Here is a 26,241-nt window from a genome sequence, read left to right as displayed (position 1 = left end):
CGGTCTGCCAAAAGCAAAACCGTGTAACTGTGAAGAGCAGGATGACTTGAAAATTAAATTGAGTGTCAGAGAAATAATTAAACTGTGCTTCATGTGAAAACATTAATCAGTCCTGTATTTCCATAATAATTTTTCACTTGACAGGCTAACACAGCTGATCAGCATAGTGGGCAGTAATGACCCATGATTACTTATTTTATGCTTAATAGTAAATTTAATAAGTTTGGAGTTTTGGCTTAGTAGAATTTTATAGACTGAGTGTTAGGGTTTAGTAGTTCATATTTTGTTTAATATGTAAATGACCTGCTCAGCTGAATTTACTGAGATGTCACATGTCCAAGAACAGGCGAATACCAAAGTAACCACATTGCATTGCCTCACATAACAATTCTGACTTCTTTCAACACGGTTTAGTAGCTTTCTTGTAATGTCTGTGCCAGACCTTCTAATGTCGATGTCGAGATTTTTAAGACTGGAAGCTCTCTAACAGTACACACAGATTTTGAAGAGGTTTACTTGGTTGAGGTATATATTTTCTTCATAGTTTACAGCTTTGTGTAGATTTTCTGCCTACTTTCTTCTTTTAAGTGTTTAAATGTAACTTCCTTTTTAAGCATTATTTTCCAAATTTTTGCTTAAGGGAAAATTTCCATCTATTGCATCACACCAGTAATATATGTAGGTTAGGTTGGCTGTCTTTATTACAGTCTTGCCCTGTAAGTTCTTTTTCATGCATGCAACGTTTTAAAGTTTATTTAGTATTTGCTTTTTATGGACTGTGTTTTCTACTAATGTTTTAACTTGTTCATTGATCTTAAATTTTATATACCACATTGGGTTGCCTCTGTGCCTTACACATCACTGCAGGATATGGTATGCTATATAACGTTAAGGAAGTATGGGCAGTGTGTCCCCAATGGCCACTCAATCATATTGCAGGATCAGATGCCAAAGTTCATTATGTGGTCTCTATTTGGTCTTTGTTGGTTTAATAATCTTAAAGGGCAAAGTATTAGTAGAAGAATGGGCTATCTGCCTCATGAGGTCATTGTAAGTTTTATAGAATGAGCAGTTAAGTGGTGGTTTGTACTAATGCTGCAGAAGCTGGTTTCAGAAGGCTAAATTTTGAAAGAAATGCCTATAAGTAAAGGTCATAGAATCATAGAGTGGTTTGGGTTGAAAAGGACCTTAAAGATCATCTAGATCCACGCCCCCTGCCACAGGCAGGGACACCTTCCACTAGACAAGGTTGCTCAAGTCCCCTTCAGCCTGGCCTTGAATAAAATAAAAGGCCCTTTCCCATATAGAGGTGTCTTGTTGAAGTTGCACAGAAAGAAACAGGAAGAGCAGTGTTTGAGCCATGTTAATCCCCTGTCCCTGTAAGTCGCATCTGCCTGTGTTTGATGATAGTTTTGGTAAATATATTTTATTCACAAATATTGTCCCACACCTTGCTAAGTAAGGGTTACTCTGGTCCCACTATTACATACGCATTTTGGATCCAGGGAGAAATAGGCAGATACAGAAGAACATATTGTATGCTGCGTGGTATGCCTTTGTAAGAGCACAGAAGGGAAAGTATCTTTTGAAAAAAGGAGTGCAGGTAAAAGCAGATATGCTTTCTGACAGAAACCTGCTTTCTAATCTTAGCAGTTTTTGAAATCTGGGAACATAAAAATTCTTCTAGACAGCATGAGAGGTATATTTCATGTTTATTTAAGGAAATGTTGATGCACACACTTGACTTGATAATCTGTCGCATTAATGACAAGGACTTTTCCAGTGTGAAAACTTGAAATAATCTTCCTTGATGTGAACTGTTGAAATGTTTATTCCATGTGTTTCATATTAGCCTGTTTTCAACATGTTAAATGACCACTACATGCTAACATGTTTTAAATGAGATGGAAAGACTCGCCGTTGTCATATACATGATATGAAATTACAGTGTGTATGGGAGTTGGTTCTAGCAACCCCATTTTATTACCAGTTAGAAGTGGTTCTTACCACTTAATATGTAATATGTAAATGACAGCCTTTCTGTGACACTCCAAGTACTGTGTGTCTAGCAGATATACTCTGTTCTGCTTTCAGGGATGATTTGTGCATTGCATGTAACGCTGTTGGCATACAGTGTTCATGTTAATAACAGTGCTAGCTGTGTATTCAATGATAAAACATCAACTTTTTTTTTAGTATAGGAATGCTGTTCCATTTTTCTTTAAATCTGCTTTAATGTAAGATAATATATTTGCTTTTTCTATTTCTGGTAGCAAAATTCTTACGATTTATAATACCATTTACATTAATCTATAAACTGTATTTCAAAAAATGTTCATAAACATTAGTTTTGTTACACTGATGAACAGCAATTTCATATTTATATGTGTCACTTGTATATAAAATTCTTCCTTAAAATGTGGAAGATTAAAGTAGAAAATTCCTGAAAAGCTTTCCCCCAATTTAATCACTTATTTTGCTAATGTTCCTTTAAACTAAGGAAGTAACAGACACAAGTTTCATATTCTTGGACATTGCTGCTTCTGTAGATTATCAAAAAGTGTCTCAAAACCACATCAGCACTTTTTTGTTTTTTCCCCAGCTACATCAGTTCTGAGCAGCTGCCTGCTTGGCATCGAGATTTGTGAATCCTCAGTAATAACGTGATGAACTAAGAGGAACCCGAGAGCTAGAGGCAGAAGTAGTGTGCTTCCTTAAAATCCCAACATTTCAGGACGTGTAATGCCAGCCAGTAGAGAATATGTGGGTGTTTTGGTTGGGTTTTTTTAACTGCAGATTTTTTTTGTTTGCAGCTGCATTTTTCTTTCATTAGAAATGGCCATCAAGTCAGATTTTTGGCTTTATTTCAACTCTTGCTTTTGTTATAAATTTGATAAAAGACATTGACACAATAAAATGAATAGAAAAGTAGTCCTTAATAGCTTAAGAGGATTTTGCAAGTACAAAGACTTGAAATAATTTGTTTTCTAAATTGGAAAAGAGGACACAAAGAGGAGCCTTTTCTTTTAAAAGATCTATTATTTTACTTACAGATATTTATAAAATGTGTTACTTAGTGTAATTAAACCTACTCAGTTCTGTTCTTAAGAATTGTTTTCCTTGCTTTGGAATCCGTTGCCTTACTTCTAGCTAGCAAGTAAATACATGTAATTTCCTGTGGTATATTTTTTCCAGATACTTCTAGTTGCAATCCTATTTTCCCTTGTTCGTTTTTTCTTTAACTTGCTCCCAAATGCATAAAAATATGCATTTACCAAACAATTATGTCGTGTGTGGTATTTTATGCTAACGTGCAAAGGTTCTTATAGTTTAAGTAACTTCAAGTATTAGTGGAAAGGCTTTATATTTAAAATAAAATAACCCATGAAAAGCAAATATTGTGACAAGAGAAGGGGATCACAGAGCATTACAGATAACTTGATTCTGTGGATACGTAAACAATTTTTCTACTATTTAAAGTGAAAACGGGTCTGTCAAAATGCCATTCCCTTCTTAATTTGGGTTGTCACATATGATGTAGTTATATAGCACTTCTCATCTATAGATATCAAACTGCTTTATGGGAGAGGTGAGTATCACTGTCTTCCATTTTACAAATGAGGAAATAGCAGCGCAAAGAAGTAAAATGACCTTGCTGAAGGTCGCCCAGTAGTGGAAAGGCACAGCCTGGAAATAAACCCAGTCACTAGCTTCTGCAGGTGCTGTCTCCTAGATTACATTCTGCTTTAGTGACATAAACTGACATTTCAGGATTTTGTCAGTATTATCAAGGGATTCCTTCATACAACATGTTTATGTATGGGTGCCAAAGCAAAAACTGATCTGGAAATCAACGAACTTTTACTAAATTACTTTCCAGTACATGACATTTTCAAAGACCAAGTACAAATATAATCGCCAAAATCATTCTGCGTTGGCTGATTATTTATTTTTTACCTTTTTTAATGTTGGCTGTGGCATCTGTTAAAATGTGGGTAGTTAAATATAGGTTTACTCTGATGAGGATTCATCACAAAACTTTGCAGAAGAATCTTACAGGAGCTGGATCATGTGAATGAGACTATGTGTAGACTCTGCATCTGCAAACTGAAAAACATATGTTGTATTTTCCAGAAAAAGCATTTCCTAGTTTAAGAAAATCATAAAATAAAGTTTGCCAGGTTTCAGCTATGTTTACATATTCTGAGATAAAAGAAATGTATACTTTTTGCAATATATGCCAAATGGAAACTTCCTGTGTTTTATCTACCCCTAAATGAACAACTGAAAATCCTATAAAACTTAATACTTACCTTCAAAATGTGTGTCGTTTGAGCCTGGTAAAGTGCGTAACTTTCTTCTCCTTTAGAATGAAGTCACCCTGCTGAGAAATGAAGTGGCACAGCTGAAACAGCTTCTTCTGGCTCATAAAGATTGCCCTGTAACCGCCATGCAGAAGAAATCTGGCTATCATAGTGAGTAATGTTCCATTACCTATAGCCTTAGGCTGCATCAATGAAATACTGCCAAAGTGAACTGAATGAACATTAAAATTGAGAAGTGCAGTTCTAATATAATGTTAAAGATATTTTTTAAAAAATCTCAAAGGCTATTGGAAGACAAAAATGTGTATGTGATATTTAGAAATATATTTTAAGTCCTTTCAGTTGAAATGTTGTGGTTTTATGTTGGTTTAATAAAGGCATGTGATAATTAGCATTTAAGGACTATTGGTTACTACACCTGCTTTGGAAAATGCAATTTAAGTATTAAAAGCACATGATAAACCATTTTTTTTATACTTTATCTTAGCTTAGTACAGTGAAAGGTCCTTGTGGGTTTTTTTTTCTTCATTGTAATGAGATTTTGGTAGAGGTAATGTAACAGCTGTCCTCATTTACCGTTACATCCAGGATCAGACAAGCCGTTAAAATAATAAGATGCAGGTTCAGGGCTCCTACTGTACAATGTCTTCTAGCTTGTTTTGATTTCCACATTAGGTGACTACTTTTCTGTAAACAGGGTATTGTAAAAAGCAGTTCTAACGCTGAAGGGAATAACAGGAGTTTAAGCAGCATGGTTTGTTTTTAATGTAAATTTTTACTTAAAGTTGCTCATTTGATTTTTTTTTTTCTTTTTTTTTCATCCTTCCAGCATTTTAAAGGTTAATTATGCTTCCCTGACTTGCAACTTCCTTTTTGGATATGATACACAGTGGCAGAACCAGCTGCTGGTGCTGTAGAATAAATGGCCAATTTTGTCCATTGTACACAAATTTGTTACAAATAACTGAGCTGGGAATGCATTAGGCAACATTCATAATATATAACCCACAGCTTTCATTTTTATGATTTAGTGATATTTCAAGATATTTGTAAATGTGAAGATTGTTTCTGCCATATGTAGCCACTTCATTTTAATTTGCCAGTGTCAGTAATTCGGGAGAATAAAGGAACATTTTGTATTGCATGCAAACGGATCCTCAGGTGCTTGCGATAAAAGTTAATGGCCACCATCTTTACTTGTAGTCATTGTAAGCAATTTCATCAGAATGGGCAATATTTTTTAATTTAAAAGATTCGTGAGATTTAGCAATTCTCTATTGCCATATATATTTAGAATACTGATTTTGTCAGTTTTGAGCTTATAAATCTTGGTCCTTTGATCTCCAGTCATTTTGACAAGACGGAAAATAGCATCTTGGAGTAAATTGGAACAGTATAGAAATATGTTTGGGATTTATATTAACAATGATTGCTGCAGGGATGAGGCCATTATGGCTCCCATCTGACAGAACAACATAATTTCATACGGAAGCTACTAGGGGATAACATTATGCATGCAAGGTTTTCAAAGCAACAAAAACTGTAGATTTCTTGCATTTTGATGTTAGAGGATGTGTGCTCCTGAATTGGCATGCAAAATATTTAAACCTAAGTCTTGGAGCGGCAAACTAATTGCATGCTAAGGATTTCTTCATTGAAGATTTGACAATTGGCCTGCTTATTAATGCTTATTTTCTGTCCTCAGAAAAGAACTGTAATGTTTCTAATTTACTAAAGAATGCCAAATTAGTAAGAACTAAAAAACTGAAAAAGCCTACATTTTAGAAAAAAAATGGTAGTAAGCAAGGAGATTGGAAGCATAGCTCATCTAGTTTCTTGAAAATAAAAGTTCAACATGAATGATAGTTGTAATGCCATCCCTCTGAAAGGATTTTGTCCGATTATCTCTGTGTGAATATTGTTAGGAAAGCATGTAGGCTAAGTGACTTACCACAGTACAATTTATGAGGGGGGGGAAATGATTTCAGTTAATATGTTCATGAAAATGGTGTTCATAGAAAGTATTTTTAAATAAACATTATGTTCATCAACTAATCTAAGTTGAATTGCTTCAAAAATTTATTGAGTGGTTTAACAGTCTGTCTGTGGAAGAAATTGAAGGCACCAGCTTACAGGGCTCCTGCAGTGCTGAATATTGTGCACTGCTGAGAAAGTGCTAGCTCATACTATGCAGATTGTGTTTTAACAGCTAAGTCCACAATCTAATGGGGTTTCATGTATTGTGCACTTCAGTAGGCACAAATAGTCTATTGCTTTTCAGGGTATTTTTGGCACTTTTACATATCTTTTAAGATCTTTTGGATTTCACAGTCATGTTTTTGTCTCAGGTCAAGTGAAAAAAGCACAACAGTGCAGATACCCCTTTCTTTGTCAAAAATTGTTCTTGGGATATTTTCCTTATTGAAAAAGTATGGTGCCTGCTTCAAAAGAGGGTATCATTAGGACAGAGAAATCAGAAAAAATGAGTATTTAAACTTTTTTATTTCCCAAAGAAGGATGCTATTGGTTCTGAATGCATCTTTAAACATTAGGGGGCGGGGAGGGGGCTGTGCATGTGGAAGTACCATGTATAGGAGAAATCTTTCCCATGTTCCTTTCCATTGTGATATTATTACAGACATGTCTTTTGAGTTAACGTGTATATTAAGGGATGCAGAACAATGGAAGACCTTTCTTCAATAGCTGAAAGTTAATGATCTATTTCACTTCCTCTCTATCTCAGGCTTGTGGCATTTAAAACTAACCCTTGTTCTTGAGTCTAAGAATTTGGCCAACAAGGAAATTGGGGATCAGCAAAAGTAGGATAATAAGAAGAATGAGATTCATAGGAGAAAAACAACAGCTCTGAAGAGGAGGAGCAGGTGTTATAGTGGGGAGACTGTATTCAATACATGTTGTCCTACTTACTGCCATTTCATTCTGACTGGGGGAAACAATATGCTAGTGTCAGTAATGCAGTATTTTTCAGGAAATGGCGCTAGATTTTCTGTTGTTAACGAAGTTTGCATGTGTTCCTTCTTACTTGGTTTTTTTGCATGAGATCTTGTAGGTTTTGATAGAGGTGTAGCAAAGATGAAAGCCTGTTGAATAGGGTTAACTGAATTGGCGCTTGCGTGTATTAAAAATTGAGTGCCAGTTCATATAGAACCAAGAAATCTGGTAGCATTTTTAATCTATAACTTGTTTTTATTGACATGAGCAGTCATCATTAGAATTAAATATGGCACCCACCAGCTGATTCACTAGGCAAGAAATCAGGCTATTTTAACCCTGACTTTGAAGATGTGAAAATGCTCTTTCTTGAATATTCCATACCGCAGTCCATATTTTTTTGCTTACAAAGTAGTATTTTCTTCTAAAAATGAAAATAAGATTGTTTTGCAATTTGTGCTGTTACACTGAGAATTTGAATTATTTAGGGGGGTGATTGCTGTTATGTGGGATATGGTGGGCTGCATTCCAGGGGAAAAAATCAGTTAATTTTTCTTCTTCAGCTGCAGATAAAGACGACAGTTCGGAAGACATATCAGTGCCAAGCAGTCCCCACACGGAAGCTATTCAGCACAGTTCAGTCAGCACTTCCAATGGTGTAAGCTCAACTTCCAAGGCAGAAGCAGTGGCCACCTCCGTTCTCACCCAGATGGCGGACCAGAGCACGGAGCCGGTGCTTTCCCAGATCGTCATGGCACCTCCCTCCCAGTCACAGCCTTCAGGAAGTTGATTAAAAACTTGCATTGCATCAGTTTTAGATACACATTTGTGACTTTAAAGGGAAATCAACAAAAGACCAGTCTCCATCTAGGAGAAATTGTAGCTTAAAATTATTCATTTTTAAAACTCCAACTTAAATTTGGCTTTAACAATTGGCAGGTGAAGATGAGACAGAACACCAGTTCTGGTCTCTTTGCAAAAGACTATTTTTTTTTTTGTATTAGTTTTACTAGTTATTTTTTGTGCTTAATGTGTAAAGTGTGTGTACAGTACAATGTGGTTTATTTCATTTTTAATTTGATATTATTTCAACAAACATTGGGGTGAATTTACTAAAGGTCATCCCCATGACTGTGATAGTAATATTATGTGACATTTTTATACCAAAGTTCTGCATAGTCCCTATTGACTTTGTAACGTTAGCAAGGTCATAAAGCACTAGGCAAGAGAAAGACAGTAACAGTAAATTTGCTTTTAGTCTTTTTGCCTTTTTGTTGTTTTGCACATTGAGAGGAAGAACATTGGGGGAAAACCGTTTGGGCTGTTTTATGTATAGCTTTTTGGTTGGCTTTTTAACCGTTGAGGGTTTTAATTTGTTTCATAGGGCCAGTACAGTATATGAGATACAGTACTCTTATGCACATACCTATCCTAGGTGAGGATCATTACTAAATAAATTTGATCTTTTTTTTTCATTATTGATGTCAGGTGTTTGGTTTTGGTTTTTTTTCCCCTCCAACACTTTCATTCTGGGGGGAGGAGAGCTTTATTTCTCCAGTCAGAATAGATATCTATAATTACCCTTTGTTGCTAGGCTGAAACCAGTAAGCATATTGTAAAATACAGGGTTATCTAATGTGGAATACTTGGTATTCCAGAGTAGGTTGATATTTTGTGGATTTTTGAGTCGCAGATTAAGGAGTTTACTCATGGTTTTGGATGCCAGAAAAGCCTAAAATACTTCTTCAGACAACTCAAGACTTTTTTTTGTCATTGTCTTGTATTTGCAAGCTAACTTGTACTTAATTCTTGTGTAAGCACTGTCATCTTTTAGTAGCAAAAATTTTGATACCTTTCTTGTGGAAAAAAAAACCTGAAAAACAACAAAAAAAAATCAGTATCTACCGTATCTTGGAAACAATGTAATTATAATGTGGTGTGTGTGGTGTGTGCGTGAGAATGGTTCAGTAGTTAATGCCAGCAGTCTTTTGCTTGAATGTTTAAAGATGCCTTCAATGTGATGCTGGCTGATAGGTGATTGCAGTTTTAAAATGTTATTTACTGTGCGAACTTGGATAACTAACATTCCATGATGTAGTTTGTTTCTGATGAGATGATTGTAGGTACACTTTTTCTCATTATCCAATCATCTGTAGGATACTGAGTTTTTTAAATGTGCCATTATCTATTTTGATTCTGTAATCATGTTCAAAATACAGTACAATATTTTACAATAGATTAAGTTGTTTAAAAAAAGTAGATGTGTGCTTTCAGGTCGGAAAACTTTGTATAATAGCAAAAACAGATGCATAGTAGCAACTGGCAGTAAAGCAGGATTCCATTATGTATATAACAAAGATTTAATGCATTTATAATGGGTTATGTAATTCATTTGCTCTTCCTTCTCCACACTATACTATGTGTTTTTAAGTGTCAGTGCCATCAAGTTTCTATTTGATTCAGTTTGAAATCTAAAAATGTAATTGATCCACAGGAAAATCATAATTTCTGCAATATATATACAACCATGCTATAATGAAAACTGGACAAAGAAGTATCTAAGTCATATATGTATCATTGCAGGGCTTTAAGCATGAAAATAATAGGGATTCTAAATATTTTGTATTTTAAAACTAAGAAAGTTGAGTTGATAACCTCATGTGTTTAAAAGTCTTACTTTCCCAATTGCAAGATAAAAAGCTGTAACAGTTACTGAGTGTTTCCAGGATGGTGAAGTACAGTGGACCTCTTGTGAGAAGGAAATTAGTTACAAAGGCACAAAATGTGAATTCTGCAAGAAAGCTATACAGTCACTTTTCATTGTAGTTTTGGTGGACTAGATAAGGCCTCGTTGATTATATTATAATTTGCTCTCCTAAACACAAAGGCTTTTAAATCATATTTATATAAGTGGAGGTTTTTTTATAACAAAACTGTCGCGCTTGTAAAATAAGTCTACATACGTGTATAGGAGACATGTAAACAGTTAATGACTTTAACAGTGGGGCTGGAAAAAGAACCATTAAAATCTGTGTTCAGCAAATAGACAAAAGTTATTAGTCGTACTACCATGGATTCCGTTTCGAGACGTATGTCACACTACTTCTGTACTTAGCATTTTGGGTCTTTACATTTGACACGTTTCACAAACTGTACTGTTTTCTTTTATGTGCAGTTTGCATGAGTAAACCATCAAAGAGAATAAAATCTATCTTTAAGTTATGTTCCTATTTTAATGAAATCGTAATTGTTCTAAAAGGCAGCACTGTCTTCAGGTGTTTCTTCATCCTTGCAATTATCAGTGTTTTCCTGGAAGTCGTTACTATGACATCAAAGTAATGTTACGTAAACTTGAACACATACTTTTCTTTAGAAAATAAGCCAGATTCCATTTCTCTGCAGTGAGCTCCAGCCCCTTCTGAATTTTCAGCTAACTTCCAGATATCTTCATCTTACCTTAATATACATGAAGCCAGGAAATAACAGGTATTGGCAGAGGAACTGCTCACTGTTGTATTGTGAGAGGTTGAGAAGAAAAAATGCCCTCGCGCTTGATTTTTGAGAACACTGAAAATGCTTTGGGTTTGTTTACAGATGTTGGAAAGATACGGAGAAGCACATTTCTGTTGTATCATCATTTGAAAAAGCTCTTGACAGAGCCCTGATCTGGAGGCTTTGGAGAAACAAAAAGGGTGAAGTTGCTGTGCACTTGCATTTATTGTATGTGTTGACCAAAGGAAATCAAAGTTGAGCTGCACACATCTTTAAGCCCAGAATGAGAATAATGCCCAAGGCATCCATTGCTTCACTGTGTTCTTTTTCTGCCTACATGAGTTAATGCTTGTTCCCCCAAGGAAAAGACCATGAAGGCTGTATAACAGTGCATCTTGGGGGGAGAGGAGAGGGAAACCCACTTTTAAATGTCTGCGCTGTAAAAAGACCTGTTTTTCCACCTATATCCAATCCAAGTAAGCTTTTTGTCTTTAAAACGCTAATAGAGGCTGGGCAAAGAAAGATATTACACTGATGGAACAAGGGGACACAAGTGTTGGATGAGCAGTGATTTCAGGTACCTGAATTGCAGAAGTAATTTGCTTAGAGACAGACACAAACATTTTAATTGGTCATCATAAATGATAATGAGGAGAAAACAGTGAAATTAAGTGCATCCTAATAAAGTAAGGTATGTTAAATTGCACAGAAGAAAACCTCAGCAATGCTTCTTGACATGATTAATATACTCATGACAATGTGTCTAATGAAGGTTGTTTGCGTTTATATGCTGCCTGTTGCTTCCCTCAGCAGAGAAATAATTTGAACTGCATTCATTTACATTGCAGAACAGAGTGTAAGCTTATGGCAGTCTTTTCTTTCACGTTTATTTTTAACCATTGTATCAACAATGATACAGGTATGATTTATTTAACCCCATCTTGTATAATTCTGTGTAGGGTAGGTCCAGATGACACTATCATGAAATAACTTGGATTTTCAAGTTTTACACAGTACTAAGTGTCCCATCCTTTTAATTTTATATTTTAATATTACTTGCGTTTTTTCCCCCCATGGAATTTGAGATCTTGACCTTCTTTGTTCTTCACTTTCTTCCATTTCAAAATATTTTTCTTTGCGTGATGAGCCCCTGAAAGTGCTTATCTATATTTAGTGTGGAATTTCTTCTTTTTGCATATTGCCTCCCCCTTGGTTGCATTAACTCTATAGCAAACATTCATTTTAAGAACTTAGTAGTTAGGGAAGGAATTTCTGCCTGCTGTGTACTTTGTCATCTCCAGCTAAAATAGAGACAAGAAGCTTGTGAAATCCTGATTTTTACATCTGCCTAGAACAAGATACATTACAAAATACATATTTAGGTCTGGAAGGATAAGCCGAATCTCCAGTATGGGTTTTTTAGCGTTACAAAAGATTTCCTTACAGATGGACTGCCCGACTAATGAGTGCAGGTTGTATGCTGATGGCTTCGGAATTCTGCAAAGGGTAATGTATCTTTGAATAGAGTTTCTAACTTCCTAGGTGTTGGGGTTAGTTATCATCTAATGACATGGCTGTCAATAGAATAACAAGGCACACAAACTTGATTCAATTTGTGTAATTATTTCAAGCCTTGGTCAATGTCTCTATCCCTCTTCTATTAATGTTTTTATAATTAGGGTGTATGTTGTTCCAAGCATTTTCCTATTCATTTTGGGGGAAGAGGAGGGAGGGGAGAGAAGGTTCTTAAATTTTTTAATAAACAAACTATAATATATTTTCCCAAAATTTAATCTGGGAATTAATGGTTAATCAGAAAAGTGCTGTGAATCATTATTCAAGTGTGCTTGTTATTTTTAATCCATAGGTGAAGAGACTTTAAACTGACTTAAATCAGTTGCATAGACCAATTTGAAATTGTAACAAGCATAAAAGAAAGCAGCCTGAAGCTAAGAAAAGGCGTCATGCTTCTAGAAACTTGTGCTTGTTTGGTTTTAATACCAATAGCAGAAACAAAGTAGAATAGAGAGCAGGCAGTATTTGTAACCACTGTGGCTTACACTTAATGAGCTTAAAGGACAGTGCTCTCTCGCTTAGGGAGATCTGTCAGTGCCGAGGTGAGTGTGAGTGCACTGTCCCACAGATACCTTCAGAAGAACAGAATGGCTGGTAACCAGGTTCCTGCCTAACTCGCCTATGGCTAGCTTAATATTTCAAAGCACAAACATGATCTCTTACAACTCTATTTAATACCGTCTGCCCCCAGGTTGATTGCATGCAATGAATGCAAGTCTGACAGGGGTGTATAGGTACCTGTATGGCTGATGTCTGGGTTTTTTTTCCCCACTGCCTAAGAGGTGACCACTCTTTTTTCACTGCAAGCCTGTTTTGGCATGGTACATAAATAGTATTTCCTTTAGCTGAATCACTTGTTCTAAGCCATTACAGAAGGCAAAAATACTGTCTTTGATGCATTCTAGAAACCGAAGGATTTCAAAAAGCCCACTAATTTGTTAATGTTTAAAAATAAGATGGGAAATTACATCCATGTCCTACATGTAGGATTCTGATCAGGAGAAAAGGGAGACAAGCAAAGAGAGAGCGAGCCCTCTGCTTTAGCAGCAAACAAAAGAAATTGCCTTTCTGAATAAACTGAGAAGATGAAACTGAGAGAAAAAAACTCTGCATCATTTGCCCACTGCTCGCTTGAACTGGAAGGTGCTGTGCTTCACTGCTCAATTATACGAGCTCTCTTCTCTGACACTCTCTGTGACACAAAGATGCGTTCTGTGATGATCTATTTCTTCAAAATGTTTACAGTGATGGTAGGAATGTTTTGGTCTCACTTGAGGTAAGTAGTATAAACATCCTGTTATTCATAACTCTGTGTTGAGAAAGATACTCTTAAAGGTGATATAATGTATAGTGCAGTCATTCCAGCTGCCTATAAAATGCCAACAAGCTTTATAGTCAGCACGGTTATGATTTCAAAACAAGCAAAAGGCTAATATTTCAGCTTTCTGTCCTCCCTTTCAGCAGAATTGCTTTAAAGGGCTAATGATTTTTGCTGAAAAAAAATAGATAATCCTTGTAAATGCCGAACAGATGCTGTATATTTCACTGGATGATAGGAACATTTTGAGCGCTTGATCATTTTGCTGAATATTTAACGAATCTGAAGCTATTAAGTTTACAATTTATGACTTTCACGTATGTGTGAGTATATAAAAATTTCTTTGTGCCATCTCTGTTTACCCAAAGTTTTCAGAGCTCTGATTCTAATAGGCCTTAACTCTCTTTTCTTCGATAAATTATGCAGCGCTCTCTTGAATGCTGTGTAAGAAGGTTGCTGACCATAGGTCTTTGAGCTTTTTTTTCCAGTCACCACACAGTTGTGTGGTTTGCTGTTTCTTAGTTGTCAGCACAGTTGTATTTGTCACTTCTGCCAATCATATGGCCCAGCACTGGCTTCCTTGGGATGGAAACACGTTACACTGACTTGGATGCTTCCTTTCTACAGCCTCTTTAAAACGTAAGTGCCAGTTTCGTTACACAGACTTTGGCCTTTTCGTTGTTCCAAATGTCTGGCAAAGTCCTTTTGTTTTGGGAAAGAAATGGATGATCTTTACCTGCTCTTGTATCTCCACATCTAGTTTAGATTGTGTTGTTTTCAGCTATGGGATAAGGGCACAGCCCCATGCTTAATGTAACTGCCCTTTATAATATGCCAGACACCCAGGCGTGTTTCTGAGGGTGCATGAAACCCTGTGGATCTTGTCTACCCAAGAAAATGTCACCACTTTGGCAGAGTTAGATTGTTATAGACACAAATAGTAAGGCATTATAAAGTTCTGTTTTGCCATGCCTATGGATTTATTTCAGTCCAGCTCACGTTGCTGGAGAAGGTTATTAGACTAAATTAAATTTAAAAGTGCACGTATACACTTACTAAACCAAAGCCACTTCAAATTTAGCAGCACACCAATTCTTAAAATACTTGACTTAAAGCACAGCAGCTTCCCTACAGTAACAACTTCAAAGAAAGTTGAGCCTGTTTTATGAAGAGGGGCAGATTAATTTTTCCCTAGTGAAGTCAGATTCCTTCTATAATGAGGCTTACCCAAGAAAGTATGAGAGCAGGATCTGATTTAGCCAGCTGCTAATCACCATTCAATGCTTCTGTCAGTAGATATAATTTAGTCAAAGAAAACTTGAGCGGTGCACAAACTTTCTGTGCATTCTGACCCAGTGATGAGCGCTCTTTTTTCCTTCTAATTCAACATGGTATTTCTTTCTAAGGCCCAAAGTTACTTCTCAGAAGTCACTGTCATACCTAGAGCATTACTGTAGTTGAGCCTAAGCAGGGAAGCTTTCTTCTTGAATATTTGCTCAATTTTGCAGTTCAAGTGCTCAGAATCCATTATATTGTGTTTATATGTTATTTGAGTGCTGCTGTAATCCTCCACCCTGAAAGATATTGACAGCTTGTATATCTACCAAGAGCCATTCTGCCCTTGTCTGCAGCTAGCGGCAGTTGCTGCTGCTGTTACCAGTGGAGGTGAAGACCTGTTAAAAGCAAGAGACCTTCACGTGAGACCTAGAATTTATGTGCATTAAAAAACCTATGTTAAAAAACACTTGAAAGTAATGTATTTCGGAAGCATGTTGGTATATTACGTATACAATGCAGTATATTCTGGTTTTATATTACACACAAAACTTAACTGCTTTTCAAAGAGCGTACTTGCAACTTTTGGTCTCTGTTCTGTTTTTTGGGGGGGATGTTGTTTTTTTTTTCTCTCAGAATTTCAGTGAGAAATTAAGTGATGTCAGTAATTCTCATTGCTGAATTTTGCTGCAATGAACTGTTAAACAAGCAGCTACATGCTCAGAAGAGTAGTACTTATGATGATCTAATGAAAAAATATTCTCATAATATTGTGTATATTTCCATACATGCAAAATTAAATTAAGTATATTTATTTAAGGCATTTGACATAGCTTGCACAAGGTGAAATGAAAATGAACCTGTGCAAAGTGTAACATTCAGAAGTGAATGTTATGGAATTATTATTTAATAATTATTTAATAATCAAATTGTAACAGCTCTTTTCCTGAACAGGAATTATGTTTGTACTGCAATCTGTATTAAGAGTTAATCCAAAAATAACACAGGAAATACTGTGTACAGTTACTGGAGCAAGGCATTTCTGGCAGATTTCCATGGCATGCTCCAAGTCTACAAATGCTCAAATGGCCTACATTTGTCTTTCATTTTAAAGTGTGGAAAAGATTTTTGGTAAGTGCTGACTGCAGCTCAAACCCCTGCCTATTGACCTACTGAGCAGAGGGTCGAAGAGTCACAAACTATAGTTAAATGAAGGGAATTTCTATATTTGCAAAGTGTCTTGTGTTAGAGATATCTTGCTTTACACAAGACAATGGATAATAAATTATTAACCAAGTGAGGTAAGTAATTCCATTTCCTACTGCTTCCTGCTGTCTGTAGCAAGTAATTTGAAGCCTGGGAGTTTCTAATTTCTCAGGAACAAAATGCCATCTAGTGGTAAATAAATGCTGAATACTTTGGGCAAATACTTTTTTTTTTTTTATATTGACACGAAGTTTTCATATATTTGTTTTCCTGTTATTCTACGTTTTACAGTACATTAAGCTCTTGAGAGAGGAAGATAGAGAGGTTGGCGAAAAGAACAGCTCCCCGAGGTCTGTGTGTGTATCAGCTGGGATGCCATACTGTCTGCTGCCCCACTGCTTGAGCACGCCAGCCCGTCCTCTGCTGTGGGCCTTGCACAGGTAGTGTTTTCCCCATTGAACAAACTTTCATGCACCACTGGCAGGCTGCACTGTACTGTTTCCTCATAATAAAATCCACAAATGTTAATTTGGCTGGTGCTGAAATTGCTGAAAATTGCTGTAAGCCACCTCTGCTTCACTGACTCTGCTGGTAGGAAGCTTTTCCCTCTGGTTTGTCATTCTCCAAGGAGCTAAAGGGAATCTATTCCCTCTGCTCTTCTAATTAACTCACAGAGAATGGTATAAGCCTTTTCATAGCACTATTTGCCTACTCAACTCCTTACAGAAGAATATAAACTCTAAATAAAAAACATATCAAAACTAAAATTTGGTCTCTAGAATTAGATGCCCCAAAAGGCAACTGCCATAAACTGGCTTCTAGAGCTGTCTAACAGACTTTGCTTGTACAGAGAGAACAAATAATAAATGCCTGCAACTACACTTAAATTTACTTATCAATGTAAACTGGGAATAGGAGACATCAACTACTGATAGAGGTACTCTGGCTTTATATACAGAGCTGACTGAAGCAAGCTCTGCAGTGTGTCATCTTTCTGTTGTTTTGAGATTGTGATATGGATTTTGTTGTTGTTTATGGGCCTGCTTTTTCCATGCACTCTTTGAATTTCTCCATCTACTGGTCCATGTTACCCTGTTCCATTGAAAGATGCTTGCTGCGCTGGTTGCCAGAGCTGCAATCAGATTGAGGGTCTCTGAGATGCAGAAATCTTATCTGTCCTGTTGATGTTACTGTAGAAGTCAATGAAGATGGCATGACATCAGTTTGATGGGCTGTGAAGAAGTTTTTGGATGGATAAATAAATCCTTCATTTTGATTCTTGTTTTGTATGATATTTGAAGTAAACTGCAGCAAAGAGCCTGACTAACAAGGGCCATCGCAGCACAGCTCATCAAACAGGTCATCTGAGAGTTTACCCTGCTGTGAACTTCACTGCTTGCTTCCCTTCCTGTGATGCGCTGGCACTCCTGCACTCATCTGGCCCTCCAGAATGCTGGTTATCTACCCAGGCATTGCTTGGGCATCAGCCAGGGCAGCTGCAAAGAAAGAGGAGGGAGCAGAAACAGGACTAGAGTAGCAATGGTTTAGGTGGTAGTAACTTGTTATGGAAGCATGTTTAGGTAGTTAGAACACGAAGGGTTTGGGGAGTGTTGGCAAATACACTCTGGAAACCATCAAGAGATCTGCCTTGTTTGTCCTAGCTAAAAATACATGAGGAAATCTCTAGATGTGGGACAATTCCTTAAAGCTACAATAGTGGCTTTCTCCAAGTACCAACTGCAGTCTCGCAGGCGTTGGGGCTGCACCTGCCCTTCACTCTCAGATTTTCAGAGCAGCAGGATGCTTTGAAGAGAGTGATACTTCACAGGCAGAAGAATGGTGTTCTGTTGGGCACACAGGAAAGAAAAGAAATCTGAAGAGCAAGTGGCCATGTGATCAAACCTTGAAAGAAAGGAGAAAGCATAGTAAAAACAGACTGATTAGTAATGATCCATCTGAACTTTGCATCCATGTTTTCTACCGCTATCAAACTAAATACAAATGTGCTTCAGTATATAGCGCCAACACATTTTTCATTCCTTCAAAGAGCTGAACAGGGCACAGGCAATGCTACTTTTAATGGGGATTTTTGTCTTTATATGAGTGATGATTATACGCTATAAAGAGAAAATTCATTGTAATGCTGTGCAACATGATAATCTGGACTACTGCTTTTGATTTGCATACTCTCAGAGAATAAGGAATTGGATTTCTTACTTCCATGTTAACTTAAAACAGTTTAAAACACATTTTTCTTAAAAATACAATTTCTTAAAAATACATCTGGGAGCAGAAAGGAGCAGTTTTCCCTTGGTGAACTGTCCTGGGTTCAGCAGTAGCAGTCATTTTTCTCCTTCTTGGTAGCTGGTGAAGTGCTGTGTTTTGACTTTCGGCTTGGGAACAGAGCTGATAACAATGATGTTTTGGTTTGGCCAAGGACTTTGTGAGCCTCATGCTCTGCCAGGGAGGAGGGGAAGCCAGGAGGAAGCAGAGACAGGACACCTGACCCAAGCTAGCCAAAGATGTATTCCATACCACAGCACGTCATGCCCAGGAGGTAACTGGGAGTTAGCCGGAAGGCCTGGGAGACTGCAGGGTTGGAGGAGGTATGGGTTGGGGCTTGGTCGGGCTTGGGGGATGAGTTATCGGTTGGCTGGTGGTGAGGTGATGTATTCTGTTCCCTTGTTATTTCCTTTATCATTATTATTATTGGTGGTAGCAGTAGTGATTTGTGTTATACCTTAGTTACTAAACTGTTCTTATCTCAACCCGTGGGAGTTGCATTCTTTTCGATTCTCCTCTCCGTCCCCCTGGTAGTAGGGGGAGGGAAAGAAGGGGGGAGTGAGTGAACGAGTTACCTGACTGGGTTTAAACCACGACATGAACCCAAGAAGCTGTTGTCTAAGAACAAGCAGCAAATTGGCAGTGGAAACTTTGCTGCAGCCCACACAGCCCCACTGTACAGTGTTTGCCCAAGAGCTTCGCTTAGTTGCATCTTTTCAACACCTATTTCCTTGACTTATTGGGGTTTAAGATAAAATGACGACAACAACAACAAAGTATTTGGAAACTGCTCATCTTATCAGTGACTTGCTGCTGCAGATGAACTCTGAATTCTGAAGTCACTCCATTTGCACAGGCTGAAAGCATTAGTGTCACATTTCTACCACAGAACTGAATTGTGGAAGGGCTAAACCAGGAATTAGTTTCCTATATATGTGTTTGAATGGGAATTTGCATGACTTTACAACTGAATACATGAGGTTGAATTCTAGATCCAATGTAGTGATGTACATGCCAGACTGCAAGATCAGTTGAATGATCCCTGATTTCATTTAAACCTGCTGCATGTACAGCTGAGAAGTCGCCAAGTCTTGTTAATTATCTCTGGCATTGCCAGTTTAGAACCTGGATATCTACTAATTCAGTTCTGCTGTGTCGAGGGGCTTTCCACGTGTCTTGGTTAACAATAAGCAAATGTGCACAACCATGGGATGCAATTATTTTATTGTTAAAGAAAGGAGAAATAATTTTGTTTTCCCCTTTCCTTTCCCCTCCTCTCCCAGAAGAAAACAGTGACATCAGGTACAGAAAAGAGATTTCTTTTTGTGTGAGCCATATAGTAAGTTATGGGGTTTGGCTCAGAAGGAATCAAGTGATTTTGTCCTTTCATAAGGAATCTTATTGTTGTAAACTTAATACTCACTAAAACTATTGTAAGACTGGCAGATCAATTAATGAATAGAGAAAATCTCAAATCTTAATTAAATCTCACTATTACTTCCAGGATTTGTTTATCTCCTCCCCAGGAATACTTGATTTGAACAGCTTGTTTAACAGGAAAAGCTATTGATCCCTTCAATAACACTTTAGAATCATTAAGAGGAAAATCTTTAATCTCCTTGAGCTCTTTGAAGTTGCTTTGGTTAATGTCATCTCTCTATGATCCTGAAGAGATAATGCTGGTCTTGAAAGATATTTCCAAGGTTATTCTATGCTGCTTTTTGCACCCTGGTGCCATTACCTGCCTGCTGCAGAGTTAGCTGTGGTAAGTGCAATAAAGCAGAAAGGTATCACTAGTGCATGTGGTTTCTGGTTTGGTTTGGAAGGTTTTATGTTCTCCTTCAAAAAGCTTCCTGGTGAAAGAAAACACACATCTCTTAGAGATTTGTTGAACTGCAAATTAGTTATCCAGTGCTGCTGCTATCTCAACACTTCAAGACTGGGACTTAGGAGTATCTTCAGGTCATTCTTTCTAAAAAGGCGTTTGATAACTAGATTGTGTATGTCTATACAGCAGGAAATTCTCAGAACATTACCAAAGTTCACTTCTTATTCATATAGTCCATTTTCTAAACTATCACGTAAAATTCAGCTTCAAATCTGATGCAGTTTGCCTTACCAGTGTCCATACACCCTTGTTCATATAAAGCACATTACTGAGCTTTATAATACCTTTAAATGTTTCTAAAACTTGGATGATCTTTCAAAGAACCCTAAGTGTCCTTGAAGATGGAACTCTGAGAAGCAAGTTGCATGGGATAACTAATGCCCTCATGAAAATCATTTTGTTTGACTGGCTTCAGTAACATGTACATTGACTTCTCTAAGAACGCAGAAATCGCTGTCAGGCTCTGGTATTAGAAAATCAAATAATTGCACTAAGAGCACGTGGGTTCTACATAGCACTTCAGAATGGCAGGTTTGGGTTGCTTATGAGAAGGTTTGATTTCTTTAGCAATTCTTCAAAGCCATTCAGGGGTTTAGAAACCTCAACTGATTGCATGAAGAAGCCCCACCACCAATGCTGTGGCACAGCTTATGGCTCCAAATAGGAGACCATCCACTCAAGGTTAAAGACATCTCGGAAGTCAGAACTAGATGTATCTTGCAGATTTTTTTCTGATAGCTAGCCTGCTCTTTCTTTGAGTGTTTATAGATGAAATCATAACAGTTTATTCCTAGGACTATTTTGCCAATGGCTTGCCTTCTGTTTTTTAACTTCCAATTACCATTTTTTCCAAATATATACAAGGACTACTTCAAATAATTCCTTAATATGTATTTCTAAGCATGGTATAAAAAGGAAATATTATGAAAGTTAAATAGAAGCTATAAGCTGCATTTTACAGCCAGTATAAACACATTTGGGTGTTTTATAGCCATCAGTATTATCTCCTTTGATACTTGAGGCTTGTCCCTAGGAGACAGAAAGCAGAAACTTCCTGGAATTTCTTTAATTAGCCTGTTCATTTCACTTAATAAAACAAGCAATCAAAACCATATTGTGTTTCATATGCAGGACTCTTAAAAATGTAACTTAGGGTATGTAGGTCTTACATCTGAGCTGAAGTGCAAGCAACTTTGAAATTTCTTAGTATTTTGGTAATTTTATTAATAACTGATCTTGCATTAGAAGCCTCTGCTGATGGGATGTGCTGGTGAGTGTGCGCATGAGTAATAGGAAACCTCATAAAAAATCTGTTGTTGAAATATATTCAAACCAGCTGCAAATGCCCTTCTGCAGTTATAACTACTTTATTCACTTGCCTATTTTGAAATTGCTCACTCTGAGTGTCAGCACAAACCCCAACACCCTGAGCAACCACAATCCCCAGAGAGTGTGAGGATGACCAGAACCTTGTTTGTGTTCTTGCACCTCAGGAAGCTCACAGAAGGTAAGTCTCAGTTTTGGTCAAATCTAGCCATCTATGTGATAGTGATCATAAAAGAAATTTGGGTAGCTCTGGCTTTTCCCTTTCTATATAGCATACTTTGTTTTGTAATCCTTTTCAGCCTCCACCATCAGGCATGCAGGAGATGAGATGGAAAGATCAGTCCTTCCTTGGCACAACTGTAGTGCCAGAAATGCCTGAAAATTTGTGTTTGAAAGTATTAGAGGAGTTCAGCGATGTTTATTAAATGAATAATAAGGTAAAGGCAAAAGCTTGGAAGAAAATAGGAATGAGATAGTTCTTGACATGAAAACAAGAACAGCTGCCAGAATCTAAAAGCAGCCACCAATTCAGGGAAAAAGAAGGTGTCGTTCAGATGTACCTAGCCCAGCATCTTCTGTTCTTCAGCCTACTTGTGTCAGCAGTGTTAAAGCAGAGAGTGCTGCTGGCTTTATTGTTGCATGGGAAGAGCTAGCTATGAAAAGTAATTCAGGTGCAGGTTTTCTTTTTAATAGAAGTTACATCAAAGATCAGGATTTTGTAATTTTGCCAAGATAGGTAGATAGCACCTACTATACCCTATCTTTGGTGCCTGTTCATGATGTAATTCTCATCATATTTATGCATGTCTTGCAAATCCAATTAAGTGTGAGCCACAGTATCAAAGTTCTTAAGATTTATTTTAGACAGGACTTTGCTCAGGAAACATAGGCAAGAGGAGTTTTTTTCCTTTGATGCAGTTCCTTTCAAAAATGGCATAATGCCTCATAACAGCAGTCTAAACACAGCAAACTGTTTAGAAGTTAAGCAACCAGCTTTAGTTTAGCTTTAAAATTGAGATTGCGCTCCTGTGCCACTTCCCCTTAGCTCCTGTGGCATTCACTTTCAGTGCAACCAGAAAACAACCGGGCTCTAAAAGTTGTTGTTGTCACCTATATCTGTTAAGCATCTTCTCATGACCCAGAGAACCAAAACCAGGCATGTTAAGCCCATTTTTCATTTCACTGATATACATCACCTACTGTGTACTAAACTGCTGTAAGCTGTTATGGAATATAGTGCAATTCCTATTGATCAGGATAGGATGCCAAATGTGAATTTCTAACGTGGTAGTTGTGATTTAAAACAGAAGGCATGGTGGGTAAGTTACACATATCTCACTTTCTTTGGCAAAGATCATAAAGTTCAATGTGCAAATTCTTCCCGTCACTGTTACTTTGCATGTCTGTACCTATACATAAAAGAAAAAAAAATACCACTGATTACAGCCAAACATAGATCCCAGTAAAACACTGTTTGGAAAGGTTGCTCATAACTGCTGTATGTGATGCAGAGATTCTATCTCCCTCTATGCTTGTACAGTATTGGGTGATACCGTGTTTAAATTACATTGCCGTTAATAATGAACAGCAACAGCATCTAAAAGATAAGCTCAAATGTCAGTTATTTCATTAAAGGGAGAAAGTTTACTCAAAATGCTGGTAAAGTGCAATGACAACTGTGGGTTTGGTGACAGGTCTGATGTTACGTTCAAATAGCTGTCATCTATACCAATATTAACTAGCAAGTTTGGTAGTTGGTCATCAAAGTTTTTATTGATGGCTTTTAAATTAGCTGGAATAATTGAATTTACCTCACTGAACAAGTGGTAGAAATCTGCCCTGCCATTTCCCAAGGAGTAAATATTCCATTACAAATACTGTGAACTCTGAATCTGCTCAGTAGGGCAGTGCTTGGCCACCTCCCTGCCTGCCTCACAGACTCCCAGCAATTACACATCAGAAGCTAAATTAAATTCTGCACATGACAGTGCTGTTTCCCTGTTTTCAAGGGGGTCTGTTGCAGGAAGACACTAACTGTGATAAGATGCTACCCTTATTCATGACGTAACATCTCACTGTGCCTTTATTTTTACTGCTTCCTATTAATGCAGACCAGCTTTAATTTATAGTAGGGTTTTTTTTTTTGTCTTCACACAGCATCATATTTACTATCTGGGAACCTTCCTTTACAGTTCTGTATAAATCCTTAAAGATGTCAGTGTTTAATTTTAAAATCTCATTCATCACTATATGATTAGTGAATTAGTTAAGGTTTGAAGAATAGAAGAATAAACGTCAGGTAATTAGAAGCAATTTTGTAGCAGGCACTCAGACAAAGGTGACAGATAAAAGAAAAGCCACTGTGGAAAATGGGCCACTGCTCCTGTGGTGCTCAGCACCCAGAGCAGGGGAGCAAAAGGAGAGGGGCCAAAATGAAAAAAACCCAAACATTGGAAACCAACCCCAAATCCCACTAATGAAATTTTATGTGAAGAATGAAGCAGTAGTAACTGACTGCAGTATTTAAAGAGCCTTGAGGCTTGGGAGATGAGGCAAGAAACCTGTTGAAGGACAACAAGCAGGCCAGAAAACAGCGTGTTAGATATACATTTGTCTTCTGGAGACTTTATTATTGAGGTACGCTTTGTAAATACACCCCAAATATTCCTACCAGGTGTCAAGCACAATAGTGCTTTTTCTATAGTATGTGATGCTAACAAACCGATTTTGAAAAGGAGGGCTTTTCAAGGGCTAAAGATGCAGAGTAACAAGACACCAAGCTCATCCTTGCTGCCATTTTGATCAAGGTCATGCAAAAAGGGTCCTCTTTTGTGCTCTCCCCTTCAAAAGAGCAGAGGGGTCTCTCCAGAAGAACAACCCCTCCCTCTGAACAGGGCCAGGCTGGGGCTTTGTGCTAGCTGCTCCAGAGCATCCACATTTCCTCCCCTCACCCCCATGCAAGGCAGTGGAGGGTTAGTGCTTGATAAGCTCCAGCTACTTCTAATGAAATTCCCAGGGTTGTAGTTAAATCATTGTTATTGCTGGTGCACTGAGATGTGCTGCTTGATAAGGCATTACGTAATTTCAAGATAATGTTGTTGTTAAACAGAAATCTCCTTTGAGGACCTGTGAGGGCTTCAGGTCCATTCAAAAAGCAGGGTGGGAGGGAAGGGACCTTCACCTTGTGAACTTTGCGTTAATTATTCTTCTGGTGTGAAACCTTTGATTTCTTCCGGCTGCGTTAAGGCTACCAGCCTCTGTAAAACCCAGAGCTGCCATCGGATCGGGTAAGATGGTACATATCGTGCACACCCACTCTCCTTGCTCTCCCTTCTGCCGACACCTGCAAGGGCTGGCTGAGAGCTCTGGGTACGAGCCTGCTGGTGAAGTACTTCCAAAAGCTGCTGCTGCTGTTCTCTGCAGGCTGCTGGAGCCCGGGCCAAAACATCCTCCCAGACCAAGAAAGTAATCTAATCAGAAACAAGGATTGAGCTCAGTTTGGTCTGAAAACTTGGATCAGCTGCAAAACTGGCAGAGTAAAGCACGGCTCTAGTAACCAGCTGTGAAATGGCCAACCCAGACTGATCTTAACAGTTCTAGTATTGATAATGCCTGTTATGAAAAAGTGTTACTCTCTCAGGGCAGGAAAACGTTTCTAATGTAAACGTGCAGTTCAGTAGGTAGCAATAACCATTTTGGTGTAGTGGAAGAGTAAAAGCTGGCTATTTAATTGAAGGAAGTTGGGGTCAAAGCTTGGGATTTAATTCCAGGAAATGTAAGAGAAAAAAAAATCTGTGTGAAGATCCAAAAAAGCAAAGCAAAACCCTCTGTGCACACAAAGGTCAAGCCATGTAGGCAGAACGGCTGAGTTCTTTCTGTTGCTTTTTTGCTTAAATCATTTTCATCTATTTTTATCCTCCTTTTAGCCCTGCAACTAAAATATTATTTCTCAGTAGTCCAGCAGCTCCATAAACTCTTGCACTTTATACATGCAAAATGAAAATATTTTGTGAAATCAGGTCCATCATGCTGGAGTTCATTTGGGAAGGAATAAAATGAAGGAAAAAATCACTCTAGGATAATATGTTTATTTTTTTTTTAATTTGGCACACTAAGCAAGACGCATCAACATAAACCCCTATGGTTTAAAATATTTGACAGACGTAACAAACCCCCATGTTTTCCTTGTTGTATTAAACAAGATTTGAAGATACTGAAAACTTTCTCACACAATCTTTCCCTTTTGATCTTTACAAGAAGGGTGGTAGAATTCAGAGTATGAAAATCTGTGTGCAGCTAACTACATAAACCATCTGTTTTTCAGACAAACCTTTATGTTTTAGCTGTTTTGCTAAAAGAAAATGTATTTTAGATACTTGCTGACCTTGAGCTGTGCTCACACAACCAGAGCCATTAATTGCAGTGGCTGTAGATGCAGCCTACGTGCATACTCTTCTTCCTTCAGAGCATCCTATGGCAAACCCCTTGTCTTGACAGCATACACATTGCTGTGACAGCCGCTGCAGGGACCCAAGTGAAGGTGGGACTGGTGTTCATAAAGCCACCTGCACAGTCTGCTTGCCCTGGCTGGTTCTCCAAAG

At 37.6% G+C, this 26,241-nt stretch overlaps 1 protein-coding gene across 5 annotated transcripts in view; it reads left to right on the top strand.

The window, feature by feature from the left end:
* Positions 1-10,499, top strand: part of ATF2 (activating transcription factor 2) — a 45,112-nt gene extending 34,613 nt beyond the window's left edge. For all 5 annotated transcript variants that reach the window (XM_057423880.1, XM_057423879.1, XM_057423876.1 and 2 more), the window contains 2 exons: positions 4,370-4,475; positions 7,841-10,499. In XM_057423880.1, the coding sequence (XP_057279863.1) occupies positions 4,370-4,475; positions 7,841-8,067 (333 nt within the window). In that variant the 3' untranslated portion in view covers positions 8,068-10,499. The remainder of the gene's footprint in view (positions 1-4,369; positions 4,476-7,840) is intronic.
* Positions 10,500-26,241: the final 15,742 nt, after the last annotated feature.

Source organism: Pezoporus wallicus, unplaced genomic scaffold (assembly GCF_028554395.1).
Source record: "Pezoporus wallicus isolate ANWC-B61680 ecotype Strahan unplaced genomic scaffold, APGP_CSIRO_Pwel_v1 contig_1181, whole genome shotgun sequence".
In the NCBI taxonomy this organism is placed as follows: domain Eukaryota; kingdom Metazoa; phylum Chordata; class Aves; order Psittaciformes; family Psittacidae; genus Pezoporus; species Pezoporus wallicus.
This window is presented reverse-complemented; position numbering and strand designations above follow the sequence as displayed.